Genomic DNA, 19,408 nt, shown 5'->3' with positions numbered 1-19,408 from the left:
TAAGGATCCATATTATATTTTCAGAGAAAATGTGGGGAGGGGGAGGGTATGAAGTCACTGATGTTTTTATTTAGTATTTCATTAGTAAAATTTTAAAGCAAAAATTTTTAATTAGGCTTCTTTAAGTAAATGGATTCATGTAAATAGCAACACGAATGGGCTTATTTACCTGGCAATTTAGCAGAAGTTTATTTTGCTGGAAGAAAAGGTGGCATGCAGACTTGCATACAAGTTCCTAATGCTTTTCTGAACAGGGAGAAAAGTTTGTTTTTTAAGAGTGACTGAAATAACCTTTGAATGTAGCTTGCAATTTAGATCTCTTATGCTGCTATGGGATGGCATGTTTTATGCGCTGTCTTTTCTAGGATATGAAAAATGTTATTTCCTCCACACTTAGGAGCTCACATCTGTTAAATACTTTCCGATGCATTGAAAAAATGTCTTTGGGAAAGAAGCTGGCATTAAAGAAACTGTTTGTTAATCATAAATAGTACTATGAGCATGTTTTTTCCTCTTTTTTTTTTTTTTTTTTTTTTTTTTAATTTTAATTGAATTAGTTGTGTTTCTATTCCTGTAACAGGATTGTTTCTGTATTTATCAGTAACTGATTAGGGAAGCAGCCTACCCTCTCTTAGGGTCTAGACTTTCTCTCTAAATTTGGATAACTTCATTCCAAACAGAATTTTTTTTTTTCCCCAAGCAATACTTAATGCTTCTTAGGCAGTCTTTCAGAAAATGCAGCAAAACCTTGATGTTAGCACTTGGTCATTGGGAACCTAAATTATTGCCTGTGGTTATTAAAAATTGAGGGCAGGCTTAGGAAAAAAAAAAATGGGGTTAATGACTTTAGAGACAAAATTTTGTTAAGATATATGTTTTGGGAAATGCATAATTTGTTTAGACTACTGCAATTCTGTTAATGATGGTGAATTTTCTTAGTGCTTCTTAAGATTTTGATTATTAAAACTTTGGAGAGGGTAAGAATAAAAGGAAGTGTAAAATGAGTGTTTGGAATATCTCATCCTAGGTTGGTTTCTGTCACATGGGCAGAATAAGCATTTTAATTGTGACTAACTTGATTTAGAAGTTTTAACTATAAACGTGCAGGAGGACAGCTTTCTTGTATGTTTGCAAGAAACTTTGACACTAACAAGAAAAGCATCTTAGATTCTAATAGGATGTAGATATTATCAGCAAAATACTGCAACAAACTAGGAAGTTATGCAACCTTCTTGCTTTTCTCAGTTCAGATTACTTTAGGTAAAACATCTTCTGGCATTTTGTGTGTGGATTGTTTTTTCTTGCAGAAACTAAAAAAAAGCATAAATTGGGAAAAAGCTTTCTAGAAGGTTGCAATAAACATGCTTATTCTTTGTCTGTTTCAGTTTTCCTCCATTTTTTAATTAGATAAACTTTTTAGAAGTGGAAAAGTAGAATTAATTTAACTTGGCAATGAGTCTTTATAATGTGAATACTAATTAGTTTCTTCCATTCTTTTCCCCTCCTTTTAATTCTAGACAATGAAATTACTATTGACGATGGATACTTTGGAATTCGTAGTAAGTGAGATATATTGACCTTTATTCTTTACCACATATTTAATTTTAACAGGATTGATTGTTGTAGTTGAAGAATATTTGAAATACTAAATTTTGGCAGGAATTGCCTGTAAGTGATTGTTTTCTCTGCTTATATGGTTATTTTTGTATCCAGCATTTGCGAATTCACAGTAAGGTTGTAATCCCTTCTAATGTTAATAAAAGACTGCGAGGAAGAGCTGAAATACTGTCAGTGTGCTGGTGTTAAAGGTTAAGATTTGTGAACTTTAAATCATAAGCATGTATTTCTGGAAATACAGAATTAACTGTTAGCTTTCTCTTAAAACCTAGGCTTTGAAAAAACTCATTGTGCCTAGAAAAATATTATGACTTATACTAAATGTACACAATCTGCATCTTCAGTTAGGCACATAACTGCTAAAACCTCACGTTCTTGTGTCTGCCTTTGTCTCGCTTCTGGCGGTTCTCAGCTACCTCTTAATGCTCAGTCCTGTGGTGCCTAAGGTAACTCTTTGTCCTGGCTCATACAGCTTGTCTTACAGCTTTTCCATTTTTCTTCATATCATCATCAAATGATGTGTTTTGTTAGGAACTCTTCAAAACTGAAGAGGTCTGCTTCGGCACCTGGTCTGGCAGTTTGTGCTTTCTGGCCATCCTGCTTCTAGGCTTTCCTTGTGCTGATGGTGAGGCTGAGGATTCTCCATGCTTCCTTTCCCTGTTATATCTGTTGGGGATGTCATATCATATCCCCTATCATATCTATCCTGCCCTGCAGACTTACACTATGGTACTGGTATTTGTTATGATGAACTAACTTGACAGCTGTATCTCAGTAGAAACGGGGAGTCTCAAGTAGTATGAATCTTCAGAGATTCTGTCAGTGTTATTGAGAGGTATTGAGAGATCCCAGGACAAGGGAATGTTATGACTTAGCCCTTGATACCATAAATAAAATCAACGCTGTAATACGTAGTGGTCTCATGCAGACAGTTTACATGGGAAGCTGGCAAGGCTCATTGTTCATATTTAATCCCCTTAAAAGCCAGCAAACAACTGCACTCAACAATTGCTCTGGAAATACTATTGAATAAGACTGGTGGTAAAGAGGATTGTCTGGAAGATGGTGTCAGAGGAACTATATTTACATTTTTTATATATTAAACTGTCTAGATGTCCCTAAAATAAGTTATTAAAGTGTCTTTTACTTTTTGTTTACTATTTGATAGATGGTATTGAAACTGTGGATGCTGGGTGGCTGACATGTCAAACAGAAATAAGATTACGTCTGCATTATTCTGAGAAACCACCTGTAGTGATATCTAAGAAGAAATTTAAAACATCAAGATTTAGGTAAGAGCCTGCTCATCTCAGTCTGCAATTTATCTCAATACTAGTGATTCTTTTTTACTTAATGTAGCCTTTAAATTAATTTTGGGTTGCTAATAAGGGTGTACTATCAGGCCAATTTTGAAGTATTTAAGCACTTTGTAAAAGTATGGTGATAACTTTAAATCAGTGCTGTGTTTTAGTTACCTCATTTTATTATTAATATGGCGTCAAAAGAGTTCCTTCTGTTTCAACAAAGGAAGACAAGCAGTCAAGGAACACTCCTGGTTTCACTGCTGACTTAATACTTTTCAGCTCTTGCCTTTCTGATAGTGACTAAGCTATTAAATACGTATAAAGCAGGTGTGATAGCACAAGTTAAGCAGTAGGTAATGGGTGTCGTTCACAAAGGCTTACTCTATACTTCCCTTGGTGTTTCCTGCTTCTTGTCTGGAACCGTAGTATTCTTTAGTTATCTGCTGTTGCTTTCAGAGATTTTTCTTGGTTCTTTTTTCTTCTTGAAAACAGCAGAATGGAAGCAAAAGCTGGGGGGAAAGGAAAGGGAGAAGGCTTCCAGGTTCTTTGTTGTTTATTCCTTTTTCTCCTTACTAAAGTAAACAGCCTTTGCTATTTAATATATGGTTAATTCTGCACTGGCATTACGGATTTCCAGTCAACAGGGATGGTGGGGATAATCTAATCACTTCTGTTGCTATTTAGATCAGTTTGATGTTTGCAGCTGCAGAGGTGTCCCAGAAAGCAAGCGTTATTATAACTATACAGTTGACTGACAGAGGCGGGTATCTTAGTTCTGATGTTTTGAGGGCTACGCTACTGCCCAAAGTGTTTGATCTCCTTATTCTCTTGAATTTCTGGGATTTGGAACTTGCTTGCTTTCTCTTCCCTGCTCCAGCCCCCAGTCCCTTTCCCTCCTCCCTGTGTTTTTTTTTGGAGCTCTGTGGTTGTCAAACTTTATCCCAATACATACCATTGTACTGTGTGGTGTAGGCTTGTTTTCTGCATCTTTCACAGTCGTTTCTTGGGGGGAAAAAAAGAGTTAGGATGTATAAAAACCTCTCCTCCTTAACTAGAGCCTGACACATCTCTGAATGCATGATGATTGTTACTACTACCAATCCTCAGCAGAAGTGCTTTTTCACAGCAGCAATTTTTAGGTAATATGTTAGCCATGTGACTCTTGCCAGTAGGAAAGAGGGGCAGCAGGAGTGCTCAGATCCTGCAACAGCCTAACAGTGCTCCTTCCACTCCTTGCATACAGCTTATCTTCTTTGAAAAGAATTGTGGTTCCCTGTTTTCTTTAACGGAAAACAGTAAAAAAACCCAAACAACTTCGTATTTAATTGCTAGAAATCAGATTTTGAGTTTGTAACATATTAACAAACTTCCAGCACACCACTATCAAAGTGATTTACAGGTTGCACCCTTAACCTGGGAGTTACTTCCGTACTGTGTGACTTATTTTAATGGTCTGACACTTGGTTTTGTCTTTTTTTTTTTTTCTAATTTCTATACCACACCTCCACCCCCCTTCTGATGAGGGGAAAGTTTTACTTAATACAACATTCTTCAGTGAGAATACTTATGTCCTGTTCTCTAGAGCTTTGCAATTTTTCCTTGTGTGTTATAGCAGGTGGAGAGATAGCAATTTCTGAAGTCTGGTTCTTGTCTAAATTACATGGTTGAAATCCAGATTTCATAAGCTGGATGCATTCACTAGATACTGTTTTTCACATTCTGCCTAAAAAGCTAGATCTGCCCAGGTAGTTTTTGTGACTATCACTTGCTACGACAGTGGCATTTTTCAAGCTTGTGGAGCATCTTTGTTATGACTTCTTTTTTTTTTTTTTATGAGGGTATTAAGAATGTGGACTTAGTGTAAAGGATTTCTATGATTTGTTTCTTTGAGATAAGACTTCAGTATTAATAGTGAATTGGCATCTAACTAAATGGTAACTCTTTATCCCATCTGCTGCTTAGATGATTCAGAAGGGGATTTGGATTACTCATATATGCTTCCATCACTGGCATAATTCATTCTGTGTGGAAGGTTTGCTCTGTATAATAATGAATCCTGAATCTTACAGAAAGGCTTATTCTCAGTCCTGGATTTTTCAGAAGTTGCACTCAGTTTACTTTTAAGCAATTATTTAGGACTTTTCAAGGGATTTACTAATTACTTCAGACTATCTTGTTTGTGTCTAATATAACATATATCTGCCTTGTTATCTGACAGATAACATTTATCTGCCTTATCAGTGTTCAGAGAGACTTTTTATCAGCAGCCACCAGTGTTCAGGTATTGATCTTGATTACGAATATTTCCAGTGCTTTTCATTAGCCTTTCGGCATTATGGCTATCAATCTCTGGAGAAAAGCTGTTTATTTGGCAGCCCAAATTGTTAGTTTGGTGGAGTGCTGCTTGTGAGACCACTAGTACAATCGTCACATTTACCCAAGTTCCAGTTTTAGAAGTGACTTGAGCACTTAAATCTGACTAAAATAAGACTTGGACAACAGCTGCAAACTCTTGAGCCTTGTGAGGTCCCACTGCATACAGTACCTTCCTGTAGATGTTGGTGTTACGAAGAATCCTTGTGTTGTACCAGCTTCTGCTCTAGCTTCCCTGTAATTCTTTAGTGTTTCCAAAGACACTCCTGTGACCTAAGCATTTTTTTTGTATTCCTGGTTGAGTAGAGTAAAATTGACTCTAGAAGGCCTAGAGGAAGACGAGGATGATGAAGAGGGCCAAGAGAAAACATCTCCTACTGTCCCTCAGAAAATGGCAAACACTGTGGAGTTCTCCTTAATAAGTAACAACGAATATAAATGTCGACACTCTCAGCCAGACTGTGGTTATGCTTTACAGCCAGACCGATGGATAGAATACACAATACAAACCATGGAGCCTGATAACTTGGAATTAATCTTCGATTTTTTTGAGGTATGTCTCTTTACCACTAAGAAGCAACTGGTCTGCCTTTGGGAGTTAGTCAATTACTGTCAAGATTTCACTGTTGGGATAAGCCTATTGCCTGATATTTTTGATCTTTCGGACGTATGTAAACAAGTTGTAAGACTATTGGCTACTAGCCCATTTTGCAGAAAGGTTTTGTGAGTCTACTCAATATGGCACAAAGTTTTGCAGTTTCTGCTTATTTCAGTCAGTACAGATTAGACTGAAATCTTAGTGTGCAGTACTGCATGTAGTTAGGTTGGCTGGATTTTTATTCTTTACCAGAGCTAAGTTTTGCATAGCTTTCTTCAACCTGAACAATGTGTATATGAACTATTTATATTACAATTATTTGATCTTAATTTTTAAGTTATAAACAAAAGAGATTTATCTGAACTAGTGCAAATTAAAACTAGACATTTGCGGATTCTCAATACTACATCTGTTACTTTGCACTCTATTTTTTTTCCCTGAAAGCTCTTAATATTCAAAGTCCTTTTTAAAAGAAAACTACTCTTGTCTCTTCATACTGTTTATGCAGAAGAAAGTTTTAAGCATTCTGTCTTTGGTGTAAAAATGCCCTTAAGATGACTTAGGCTCATAATTGTAGAGTGACTACATAGTTCCTGAACTTGACTGTGGTCAAATGCACGTTCTGCATGTTAGTTGCCCTCCTCCTTCCCTGCAAAAGTTATTTTAAGCATATATATTATTGTAGTACATCTTTGTTCTAAACATGACTTGGGCTTTTTAGAAGACAGACTATTCCACTCATGCAAATTTGATCTGATGTCCTTATAAAATCTAAGAGTTTTCGAAGACAGATGTACACAAGTTTTGTAGGTTTTCCTCAACAGTTTCATATTCCTGGTAGTAATTTGCAACACACTGTTACATTAAACAATTTTTACCCTGAAATTAGTATCTTCTGTATATGCAGGAGATTTGTTACATCAGTGCCTGTATATATCACCCTGAGGAGCAAGGAAGAAGAGTTTGTTTAGAATTCTCACCTACATATAACAGTAGGTGTTTTGGGTTTTTGTTTGTTTTTGTTTTTAGGAAGATTTAGGTGAGAAAGTAGTACAAGGCGATGTGCTGCCAGGTCATGTAGGTTCTGCTTGCCTCCTGTCATCTACGATTGCAGAACTTGGAAAGAGTGCTGGAATTCTTACACTTGCTATTATGAGCAGAAATCCAAGGAAGACAATTGGAAAAGTTAGAGGTACCGTTGATGCAAACAGATGTAGATAACTTTACTCAGTCATCCATTATCTATTGACATGTGAAGCATTTGGTATTTTTCTTGTAGTGGACTACATAATTATTAAGCCAATCCAGGGATATACTTGTGACATGAAGGCTTCTTACGCAAAATACTGGAAACCAAGAACAACTCTAGATGTTGGACACAGGGGAGCAGGAAATTCTACAACGACAGCTAAGTAAGTTCAATTATCTTTTAATCAGGTGGGAGGGGATTATGTTTAGTTTCACTAACATCAACTGAGGAAGTGGACACTTTAAAATAAAAAGCTGCAACCCATAATCATTTAAGTCGCTTCAGTATCAAATGTGGGTGTTCTCTGAAAGGTAGACTTCTGTTTTGTATTTCTGTTGTTTCAATGGACTTTTGTGCTATGCTGCATCTAACAAAACCTTTTTCTTTTCTGTTGTTTCAGACTTGCTAAAGTTCAGGAGAACACTATTGCCTCTCTGAGGAACGCTGCTAGTCACGTATGTACACACATTTGCACACACATAGTACCTGTATACTTAAAACTAGCTCGACTTGTATGCTTAATTTCCATGACTCAATACAATGAATGTTAATTGCACTGATGTAAAATTACATCAAATCACTGTGGAAATTCCTTGAGAGATAGGAAGGGGAGTACCCCAAAACTTCCATCTACTACACCTGGCAATGTTCTAATACAGGGAAAAAAATTTTAATCTCAGCCCAGGAGAGACATAGGGTTGGAACAATTTTGAACAAATTAATAAAACTTTGACTCTTGCTAGAGTCTGTCAGCATACTCTCAGGTGGCAAAGATCTCTCTTGGGGATTGCTGAGTACCTAAAATTGGTGCCCAGAAATGAGCTGAGCAGATGGAATAAAACAATCATTTGTTTCAGTGCTTGCTACAGTGAAGACTTGAAATCCTAAAACGAGACTTTCAGTTTTGAAGTTACTAGCTTCAGGCTCTTAAATTCTGCCATTGAGGTGGTGACTTTTATTCCTTCCAATAATGTCAGTCACTGAAGTGCTGTGTGATAAGATTGATCTAGACAATCGGATGAGGCACTGCAGCAGAGTAGCTGGAGTCAGAAGCACATTCAGAGACTCCTTGTCTAACTCCTGTTTTTGCAGTGAAGAGCTGTGGTGACAGTCACACAAAGATGCCGCTATGAGAACACCTGCTGCTTAACTTGTAGGGTTCCCAAGCCTTTTTAGGTACTAATTCACTTATGTAGATTCTTGCCAAACAGTTTTTGAAGATGTTAAAGGGATGGGAGCAGAGTCTGTAGTATTATGCTTATTGGCTACTGAATCTGGAGTACTGCACTCCCCAAGAGTCATAGCTGAGGCTTTCTCTTGTTTGGGAGTCAGAGTGTAATTTGAACACAGTGTCTGGAACATGCACTGACTGCAGTGCAAAAGAGAACTGCAGCTACTAAATTATCCTTTTGAACAGTAGTTCTTAATTTCTGGGTGGATGCTGCAGGTTTGTAGGCAGCTTTTAAAAAGCCCACAAGAAGTGTGCATTGAGGCAGAAATTTGCTATGAAGCTGTGAGCAGCATGACCAGTGATTTCAACCCTTTGCAGGCTGATAAGGCTGAAAGCTACCACTCTAAAAATATTTCTGCTGAGAAAAGGACTGAGAAAAGCCTGTCCTATTTTCTTTTTGTACTGATTGAAAAAGAATAAGCGAGTCAGGATGATAATTTGATGAATGGTATTTTTGGAGGCCTTTCAAAGGCATGATTTACAGACACTTAAGTAAAAAAAAGTTGATTCTCTGTATTTCTTTATCTCTTTCTAGCCCTCCCTCTTTTCACAAAGATTGTACTTAAAGCTCTTGTTTGATCTTTCTTCCTTTTTAAGCTTAATAGAAAATAACGTATAGTTGAAAAGGACAGGAGAATACCCACCGCAATTATTTCTACTCTTGCACATGTTACAACACACTAGTCACTAGTGACTCCAGAAGCTTCTCAGTTAATGGAATATCTCCCTTAAGATTTGCCAATTCGTAGCAATCACTTATCTCTTGTATGGGGTAGAGATGTCAGGGAGGAGGGAGGAAGGGCACTGCAAAGGCATCTATGTTTAAAAACATTCTCTGAAGTCATGTTTACAATACTTGACTAGAGGTTTTACAAGATTAAGCAAGCTATGGATATCAGAGTGGCATTATGATAATTAAAATACTTTCCTATGTGATTTTTTTTTTTTTTTTTTTATTTCTAATCCATTGTTGAGTATGATGTAACTGGTAACAGCCAGTTGCATTCAACTTCTAGTTGATGTCCAGGACCTGTCAATACTTAGCAACTTGTCTGCAGTTCTGTAGTCCTTGTGCATAAGTAGTTAAGGGATTTTTGTTTTGTTCTGTGTTTTTCAATTTTCTGCAGGGAGCAGCATACGTAGAATTTGACGTACATCTTTCTAAAGATCACGTGCCTATTGTGTACCACGATCTCACATGTTGCATGGCCATGAAGAAGGTAAAGATGATAATACCTGTATTATATCGTTAAATGTGACTATTCCAGCAACTAAATGCCAAGGTCTCATAGAAATAATTCTGGGGAATCAATGGATGGAATGGAAATAAATATGCAGCATTACTGTGTGCGTAAAGTAGGGCAGGGAATTTGTCTTTTTTCCTTTTGATGTTGGAGCAACAGTGTTTCAGAAGCATGGCTGGAGAGTCTTCAAGCCTATATTGTAGTTACTTTTTAGCTGCTTTTTATTTATGGTTTGCAAGAAAAACGCAAACAACTCCATTATATTCAGTAGCACCTCTGGGACTCTTTGAGACTGTCAAACTATGAACTTACGGTTATTTCTTTCCTGAGGGAGAGTTAGTGTGATTCTTAGCATGACTTCACTCCTGCTCATCTTCAAATATATACTCTTTTAAGCAGTTACATACTCATAAAAGTTCTTTAGGTCAAACCAAAGTCTACCTTGTTTGATATCCCAGTAGTGGCCAGTACATGGAAAGCAGAAAAGTGGAAGAAACAAGTATCTCCTTCATTTAGGGCGTTTGACTAGCCACAAATGGCTTGGCTTCCGTTAGATTTTTCTAACTCTTTCTTTAACCCTTTTTTACTTCAGCATTTTGCTGTGTCCTTTAACTGTGAGGTAAACAATATAGTTCATGTCTTGTTGGGACAGTAAGCGAGGCTGAAGAACTGCTTTTGGATTGCTTGGTGGAAGAGAAGGAAAGCAGTTAAGAGAGAAGTTCTAGGAGCAGGAGAATGGCTCTTGAAAGCAGGTGTCTTGTTCCTTTCCTTGCTTACCTCATGAAGTTGCAGTTGTTCCTTCTTTTTTTAGCCAAAACCTGTTTTCTGTTTTTGTAAAGTGTCAAGGGTACTGTAACATAAGAAGCACTGAACAGTCCAGTTACTCGTACATAGAGAAGCATTCCTTAAAAGGTGCTCTGAACAGTCCCTCACAATACCTCTTAAATATCCAAGTTTTTTCAAGTATAACAGCTGGATGCTTTCACAAGAGTAAAGTGACATTGCACTCCTTAATAATGAGAGAACCATAGGCATAAGGACTGGTGACTCAGAAAACCCACTGAGGTGCTGATCCGTTGCATGTTTTCCATTGAGGCCAGAATACTTGCATTCAGCAGAAGCGCAAACAGGTTGGACTCTGTTCTGTTCCAGTCTTCTTCCTTTCTGGTTCTAGCAGTGAAGATAAAGGTAGCTTGGCAGTGCAGACTGCCAGGTAAGTTCTCTCTCTTCTTGGCACTAAGTCTCACTTTGTCATCAAACTCTCACACCTGTTGTGATATTGCAATTTTGAAGAAGTTTGGAGTTGAACAGTTGTGGAAGTTTGAATATGGGAAATGCGTATTCAATGTATATTGAATCAGTATTGTCTTACTGAGTAAAAATTTCTTTACAGTGAAGAGGGGAAGTGAAAAAAGGATTGTCAGAGGTTTTTTTGACACTAGATCTTTATTTTGAAGGCAGGGTGTGTGTATTTCAGTTTTACCAGGACACTTGGATTTTTTTAATTAGTTTCTGAGACGTTGGATAGACAATAATAAACTGAACTGCCTTGGAGTATTTCTGAATGCATTTCTTTACTTGCAAACTTCTTTCCTGCATGCATTAATTGATAATGTTTTTACAGAATAAATGTGCTAACCTTTTCTGAAGAATGAACACTGAAGCCTCTGACTTACATGAAAGAATAAATCCTGTTTTTTCAAATTGATACCTGCTTTCTACTTCTGAGTGCCTTATGTTCTCTCCTGAAAACTGATCTTACTCGTATTATTATAAGATATTGCTTGTGTCTTTATCAATGAAAGAGAAAAAATTAGTTGTCTTTAATGTTACCATATTAAAAGCACGTAGGCTTTTTTGTAGTTTTCAGTGATACTTAATGATATGTTATTTCTCTTCAAAGAAACTGGATACGGAGCCCTTGGAACTGTTTGAGATTGCAGTTAAAGAACTCACATTTGATCAGCTGCAGTTATTGAAGGTATTGTTACTTTGGCTAGTATGATGTGCAATGTGTAGAATTTCAAATCGTGTATGTCGCTTAAATTTTTTTTTTTGAGTCATGATGGATAGTTTGAGAGATCACAAGTTTTAAAAATTCTACAAGTAGAATAAGTAGCTAATTCCAAGAACAGTACTTTTGCACCATCATTACAACTTGAATAAATTTCATTACTTACATCTTCTAGAAAGGTGGTCTGACAACTTGTGTAGATCCATATCATTATGCTAACATTGATAATTTTCAAGAATTAAGAGGGGCTGAAAGTGGTAGGATTCATTGAAAGCCAGCGCTTTGGAGTCATTGAAGAAAGGTATCTGTCACAAAGTCTATCTCATTTTCAAATGTCTCCCTGTTAACAAGGGAGATCCAGATTATGTTGAATGACTTTTTGGAGGTGTTGAAGGGCCCATGATTCAATGGTATGGATTAGACAAACTGTCTAGAGCTAGTTGATTGTTTTTATTTAATTGGGTAGCACTGTATCTTCTGAACAGAAGTGCCCTGCCTACGTAAAAGTGGGGTCAGGTGATGAGACTGGGTCACTGAAGACCCCACTGATATCTGTCCTCAGTCAAGGAAGCACCTGGCTGGTCCAAGAACTATATGTTTCTTTTCACTTAAAATGACTTGGTTTCTTCCTTTCTGTGGAGAGAGAATTTGAATGAAGCAAGGGATTTGGCCCTTGTGCTTGGCCTGATTCTATCTTGGTCTGTGACATTACAAAACTGCTGTTGGCCCTCTGTCTGCACTTGATTGGAAACAGAGTCTAACATCTGACAGAGGAGGGCTTATTAAATATCCAGACTTAATGTCACGTCCTCATGTTTAAATTATATTATGTGTGTTTCTACCCTTGAACATGTTCTCTGAGTTTTCACTAAGAACATTTTCAGTTTGTTCTTGAGCTTCCCTTGGAATCTTTGAAGTTTGAAAGAAAATTGTCACGTGTACTAGGATTTCCTTTATTCTTTTAAAAGTTGCTAGAACTGTAAACTTTTAAACTTAAAAGCAATTTATAAGGAGAATTAGTTACATTTTACATGTAGTAAGATCTGCATGGGTGGAATATTTGTTAATTTTACTCCTCCTGTGTTCTTTAGCTGGCTCATGTAACTGCCCTGAAAGTAAAAGATCACAATGGTATGTACTAGTTTGCAAGTCTTGATTTATTTATTACCATGTAATGATATATATTCTGTGATTGCAGTCACTTGTTCTAATCACATTTGGCTTTTTCCTGAAAATTTCTAAATGCCTATGTAGTTACTTTAATTTTGTGCACGCTTTAGAGTTCTTTGCTGGGAGTTACTCCCTTGGAAAGAGGGGACAGGAGGGTAGAAGATGAATGCATAAATACATATTTATGAATATTCCTAACAGTTACCACTAGTGTAGCCATTTTATGCTTCTCTAACTGTACCTCTTTGGCAGCTCTTCAGAATTGCTATCAAGAACTTTGGTAACTACTATAGGGTGTCTTACTGGTGCTGTGTATTTTTGGCCTTAATTCATCCCCTTTTTAGGGACAACAAACTGGCAAAATATCTTTCACATCCTGCCTGTCTGGGAAAAGAAAAATAGTAAGTCTTGACAGGCAACGCTGCTTCTACTGGATGTGATTCAGTGTTTGAAACAGTGAGGGCTGGGAGAAGCTGTTTCTGATAAATATTCTGCCAAGGCTTTTAATGGGAGTTAAAAATTTTCCCACGGGCAAAACAGGAATTGCCAACGCCATTGTTGGGAGTATGTCAGTGTTAAGACGGAAGGCTTAGGTAATCAAAAGATAGACCTGATTCCATTCTTTCTTCTTAAAGGCCTTATGATTTTGAGCCAGTGTTTTCTTGCTGGGATTAGCACTGCTGCTATTTGCTTTGATTCAATATTTTGTGTTTCTTTTTAGCATCTTTTAAAGAAGAGGAAAACTCTGCTTTTGAGACCCAGCCATTTCCTTCTCTGCAGAGAGTAAGCAGTGAATATAGAGCAATAGAGATCATGACTGTGGAACACTAAAACATGCATTTTTCTTTCAGCTTTGCACATGTAGGAAGGGATATTAATTTTTGGTTTTAGGCCTCCAATATCAATGCTGGAACTGAGAGTTTGGGCTTTACTGTTGACCACTGGAACCTTTTCAATGCTTGAAAGTAATAGTTCACGTATTTTTTTTTTTTATGCTAAATTCACAAACCCAAGCTGTATAGCTCAGGATACACTCAGTTTTACTGGTTAGCATCTAGGGATTGCATTTTAATGCATTGACAATTGTTTGCTAATTTTGAAAAAAAAAAACAACCTGGCCTTTGGCAGTTCATCACACACTCTTGGCCATCTAGCAGAGCCAAACACAGAGAAATGTGAAGTGTATTTCTAGTATGACCCAATTTATAACTATTTGCCAACTTCGGGCTTTGTGTTGGCTTATTTTTCACTGAAACAACTGACAGTTGTTTACCAAATACAGTTTGATACCATTTAGAGAGGGTTTTTTCCTAGAACTACTATTTTTTTTTTTCACCCCTTACTGTTCTTCCTAATGTCTGAATACTTTTTAGGGACTTGTTCTATACAGTAATACTCCTTTTTGTTTGGATTATGGAGTTGATTAATATCTAGTTATTTATAGGTTTATGTCAGAGCATGTATGAAATACCCATCAGTTACAGGCTATATGCCCTGCTGAATTTTTTTTTTACTGTCTAATCAGACTACTGCATAACTACAGAAAATAGCGAACTTTATGTAATAAACTAAACTACTGAAGTTCAATTCCTCTACCTGTTTTGATTCCTCAGATTCAATTTTCTTCCTATAAAAAGGGGTATGTTGTTCTTGAAAGAATCATCTTCCAACTTTTCCTTAATTTTATCAGCTGTTAGCTTTACCTTTTGATTTGAAGTCACCTTACAAATAATTCTTCAGAAGAATTTCACGTATTTTTGTTGTTCTAATGGCAAACTCATGGATTTCATACTTAGGGCTACGTATTACTTAAGATGCTTTTTGCATTCAAAAAAAAATTCCTGGAGAAGTAAAAAATGTTTCTTCTTTAGGAGTACAAATGGGGCATGTCTCACACATGTGAAGGTGAATTGACTTGCATTTGTACTTTGTCAAAATTTTGTCCTTAAGATTTTATCCATTTTTATGTATTTCCTAACCTGAAACTGAAGGAGAGAAAGGTGCATACATATCTTGTGTTAAATGTTAAAAATTTAGGATTTTTTATTGTGCTGTTACACCCCACTGCCATTCAATCCCAATATATTCTTCCAGTAATTACCCTCACAGTGCTTAGTTGCTCTTCTGTGCTGTGGGGTCTCTTCATAATGAAATTTTTTCAGGTCCTGGAATCTGTTTCTGAAGATGTTGGATTCAACATAGAAATAAAATGGATCTGCCAACAAAGGGTAAGTAAATGTACATGTGATTTACTTTGATACTTAGTTACCTCATGGCTATTTGTAATTTGATGTGGCAATTTGAGCTACAAAAGCATAATTTGGGCATTTTTTTTAATGTGACTTTTGTTTTATTATAACCCACTATCTTTAAAACTAGGAGGATAATAGAACCACTATAGCAAATGAACAAACTTACTCTTAAAATTTTAGGTAAGTATTTATAAGCTGGAGTTCATTATGCAGCTCAGACTGCTTTTAGTAGAAGACCCTTTTTAAAGTTAGTGGATCACAACAGGTCGGGCATGCTGTACATGGAAAAAGTGACAAGATATTTAAGCTCTCCTGGCCTGGTGCAGGAGCAGCTGTAACATGGTACAGCAATACGTGCAACTCTTTCCTTCTAGTCCGCAGTACTGCAGCCTCAGCTGGACTGCTTAGTACTCAGTCTAGAAGGAAACAGTTGTCAAGGCTAGGACTGGAAACCTCAAGTGGGGGAAGGAAATGGAGTGGGAGGTGGAAGTCTCTGTGCATGGAGGCATACTAATGCTCTCAGAGACAGGTCAACTGCAGAAAGACTGATGCCTGCTATTCTCAAAGATAAAGGATACCACATTTTTTTTTTCCTACACATCTTACTGTTGTGTTGTTATTTCTAAATATAAAAATACAAAATATCCGTAACAGTTTTTAGTGCTATTTTGTGGAATTCCTTTGTGTTTTCAAAATTAGAAAAGGCTTCCTAGAAACTCTCTCCTTGGATGGGAAAACTGAATTTTTTAGTGAATCTTACTGCTGTAGAATTCAGCTGTGCCTCAGACTGATAGTCCTGTAGAGCTGTAACTAACATTCAGTAGACTGAAGGAGTGACTTCTGTATTCAGACTGGCAAACTGAATTCTCATTTTGCTCAGGTTGAATGAGACACCGTTGCTGGTTAAAACAGTTTCATTAAGCATTAATTTAAATGGTTGAAACTTGTCCTTTCTTCTTCTAGGACGGACAGTGGGATGGCAACTTGTCAACTTACTTTGATATGAACCTCTTCTTAGATATTATTCTAAAAACTGTTTTGATGAATGCTGGAAGAAGAAGAATTGTGTTTTCTTCTTTTAATGCAGATATTTGTACAATGTAAGTTAAGAGATAAATGATGTCTTTTCTTCCTTTCTTTTTTTATTTGGTAACATTTACTTGGGAGATAAGAATACCCATCAGGAAACAACACATGTTTGGATTAGACCTAAACTTTATGTGCCAAAATAGTTGGGAATTGAAACAAGAACTCCTTGCCATCTGAGCTGTGCCAAAAATAAAAAAAGGAGAACAAAGTCAAATTAGACATTTTTTTTGTCAGGTGCCTTCCTGAATGCTTCAGGGTTTCTTGACACAACAAAAAAAGTCAAGGTCAAGTTTTCTTCTGGTATCACAAAGTCTTTTTGTTGTACTTGAGGGGTACACAAGCCAAATTTACAAACAAAATCATCTGGTTACAATTTTTTCCACTGTAACTGCCTTTTAAAAAAGGATAGAAAATTAAAAAATTAGATTACCTGTGTTTGGTTTGGGTTTTTGTTTTGTTTGGTTGGTTGCTTTTGTTTGTTTGCTTTTAAGCAGTTTGCTTTTCTTTTGTGGAATGTCATATTGAAGGTATTGGGACACAGAAAAAAACATAGAAGTTGAACTGGGGAACAAACAGTTGGGCTACATATGAACTAACAATATGCTGCAGTACTCTGAAACAAGAAGTGATTTAGCACTGTCAGGGAAAGGCTTTATGGAAATCTCATTTGATGGGAGACTGCACTGATGAAATGCCTTTGAAGGGTAAATGGGCAGAACAAAACCAAATCAAAGTACTGATAAAAGGGTCAAGAAGCAAGCATGTTAAGAGTGTGTAACATGCTAATCCTGAAACTTGGCTTCCAACTGTTGTCACTTCATACCGCTGTACTGGTATGCGACTTGAAAAATATATTCGTAAGGTTAGGTCTTGTATATTAACAACGTTCAGAAATTCTTATAATGAATTTTCATTTTATGCATTTAAGAAGAAAATTACAGAATTGAACAGTCTTTGAGGATTTTTGATAAATATTGTGAGGATGTGGATCTGAGTTCAACTGGAAGTCCAGCTTCCCTTTAACTGTACATTAATCTCTAATAGTGGGAAAAGGAACAGTTGAAGCAGTTTGTCTCCATTTGATACTAAACTGTAGTACCATCTTGTTTGCATCAATTAGGAACTAGCAGAATATGCAGTAAAGAGCATAATTCTGACAGTGAGATTGAATTTTTCTGTTTTTTAACACATTTGCTACTTGCAAACTTTTTTTCTTAACAGGGTTCGGCATAAGCAAAACAAGTATCCTGTGTTATTTCTCACCCAAGGAGAATCTAAACTCTATCCGGAACTTATGGATCTTAGATCTCGTACAACTCCAATTGCCATTACTTTCGCACAGTTTGAAAACTTGCTGGTAAGCTGGCAAGTTCTGATATTACTTTGCAGTAAAATGAAATTGAATTATTACTATTTGTTGTAAATCTATTGGTTTGACACTAGTACTTAAGATTACAACTAACCTCATAAAAGAAACACTAACATTTGGTAACTGCCAAAATAGTCCTTTATTTCAAATGTCTGCTTAACGCATTGTTTACAAAATAATGCTATCAGTACATACTTTAATTGTATGAAATTACTTTTTATTATTATTATTGATGAAATTTTAAGGAGCTGCAAGTGTCAAAAGATTAAAAACCTGATGTGAAGGTGTTTCAGAAACATAGATTTTAATTGAAGTCTCTTGTATTTCAGGGAATTAACGTACACTCTGAAGACCTCCTGAGGAATCCGTCGTTCATTAAAAGGGCCAAAGCTAAAGGCCTAGTTATTTTTTCATGGGGTGATGATGCAAATGACCCAGATAACAGGAAGAAGTTGAGAGAATATGGTGTTCATGGGCTAATATATGACAGGTACTTAACTGTGTTTTAAAACCAGTCATAATAAAGCTGAGAAACTACTGTATCCTGATTCTTGTGAAATTTCACGTTGCCTTCTGGTTAACTGGGTGCAGAGTATCTTCCTTTTGTCTTGTAAGTATAAGAAGCCCATAAACCCAGTTCAAAAACAAAAGTAACACTAATTACTGCTCTTTCAGCTGTATATATGAAGCAGAGGAACTTTTGTTTCTCTTGAGGTTAACATAAACAGAATTTGATTCTTTAAAGAACTATTGCATGGCAGACACATTTAACATGCTATTAACATTCCTGATGGTAATTTTTAAACTTTGTACGTGACGTGGTGTAGACAATGTTATTTAACTGTTTGGCCGAGATCTTCAGCTTTCTACATTTAGTTAGGGAAATAGTTAACACAACTTGAATGAATAATTTTAACTTAATTTTTTGCCAACATGCTGTTGTGTTTCAAAGCTGTGAATTCACTGTTTTTCCTATTAAAATTATCTTGGAGTGACTTCAGGACAAACTGCCAAATTAGTCATTTCAGAAGCTACCTGTTATATCCACATAGTTCAGGTGGACCTCAGAATACCATGGTAACAAAAGTATTATTTTAGTTCCTTACAAAACCCAAAAGTCTTAAATCTTTTATCATAAAAGATGTGAAATTCATTATTAAAAGATGATGATTAATTTGGGAAGCTGTATCAAATTAGAATTTCTGACAGATTTCAAAGAATATGTAATTGGGAAAGAATTAAGTGTAACTGAAGTGTCAAATTATAGAACACTTTCAAACATTTTGCTTTAGCAAGGGCATTGCTTTGCATATTGTTTTACCTGAAAAACAAAAGGGGGTGGAGGGAAATCAAGTAATTGTCAAGCGCTCTGTTTTATAATAGTGAAAACTGAGACTCAAGTTAACATTTCTAGAGGCAAGAATTTAAGTATGTTTGCTCTTAGAATTCTAGGCTCCCAGTATTAAAAAAAAAAAAAAAAAAAAAAAAATACTCCATTCACTCTGTTCTTGACTATTGAGAGTCCTTTCAGAGTGGCAGGTCCAGTGCTTCTCTGGTTTGCCAGAGGTCTCACTTCTTGTACTGTATAGAATGTCTCCTTCTATTCCTTGGTGGTAAAAAGAAATAAGAATTTTACATTGGGGATCAGGTTCAGACTGAAGTCATTGAAACATAAGTTCTCCTCCTGCTGCAGCAGTGCTCCATGTTGTACCTCTCCTGCAGCTCAAGACAGATGCCCCTTTAATAAATGAAAAATATCTGTGGCCTAGTGTGCAGACAAAATGGTACTCTGCCTCTTTAGTGTCCAGTTGCTAGGAAACTTGATTCTATGGTATGCATAACTTGAAGTGATAAATTAGTGGTCGATAGAGAGGTGGGGTGTTTTCATCAAATCCTGC

The 19,408-nt window shown here is 36.4% G+C and overlaps 1 protein-coding gene across 5 annotated transcripts in view; it reads left to right on the top strand.

The window, feature by feature from the left end:
* GPCPD1 (glycerophosphocholine phosphodiesterase 1) overlaps window positions 1–19,408 on the top strand; it is a 46,828-nt gene that overhangs the window by 20,624 nt on the left and 6,796 nt on the right. For all 5 annotated transcript variants that reach the window (XM_042801717.1, XM_042801719.1, XM_042801714.1 and 2 more), the window contains 14 exons: window positions 1,518–1,559; window positions 2,786–2,909; window positions 5,601–5,847; window positions 6,922–7,084; window positions 7,172–7,304; window positions 7,542–7,596; window positions 9,500–9,592; window positions 11,520–11,597; window positions 12,722–12,761; window positions 13,522–13,583; window positions 14,963–15,028; window positions 16,016–16,152; window positions 17,363–17,498; window positions 17,840–18,000. In XM_042801717.1, coding sequence (XP_042657651.1) covers window positions 1,518–1,559; window positions 2,786–2,909; window positions 5,601–5,847; window positions 6,922–7,084; window positions 7,172–7,304; window positions 7,542–7,596; window positions 9,500–9,592; window positions 11,520–11,597; window positions 12,722–12,761; window positions 13,522–13,583; window positions 14,963–15,028; window positions 16,016–16,152; window positions 17,363–17,498; window positions 17,840–18,000 — 1,537 coding nt within the window. The remainder of the gene's footprint in view (window positions 1–1,517; window positions 1,560–2,785; window positions 2,910–5,600; window positions 5,848–6,921; window positions 7,085–7,171; window positions 7,305–7,541; window positions 7,597–9,499; window positions 9,593–11,519; window positions 11,598–12,721; window positions 12,762–13,521; window positions 13,584–14,962; window positions 15,029–16,015; window positions 16,153–17,362; window positions 17,499–17,839; window positions 18,001–19,408) is intronic.

This window comes from Tyto alba, unplaced genomic scaffold (genome assembly GCF_018691265.1).
Source record: "Tyto alba isolate M040663 unplaced genomic scaffold, T.alba_DEE_v4.0 Super-Scaffold_100000100052, whole genome shotgun sequence".
Lineage (NCBI taxonomy): Eukaryota > Metazoa > Chordata > Aves > Strigiformes > Tytonidae > Tyto > Tyto alba.
Note: the sequence above shows the minus strand (reverse complement) of the source record. Positions and strands in the feature narration are given on the sequence as shown.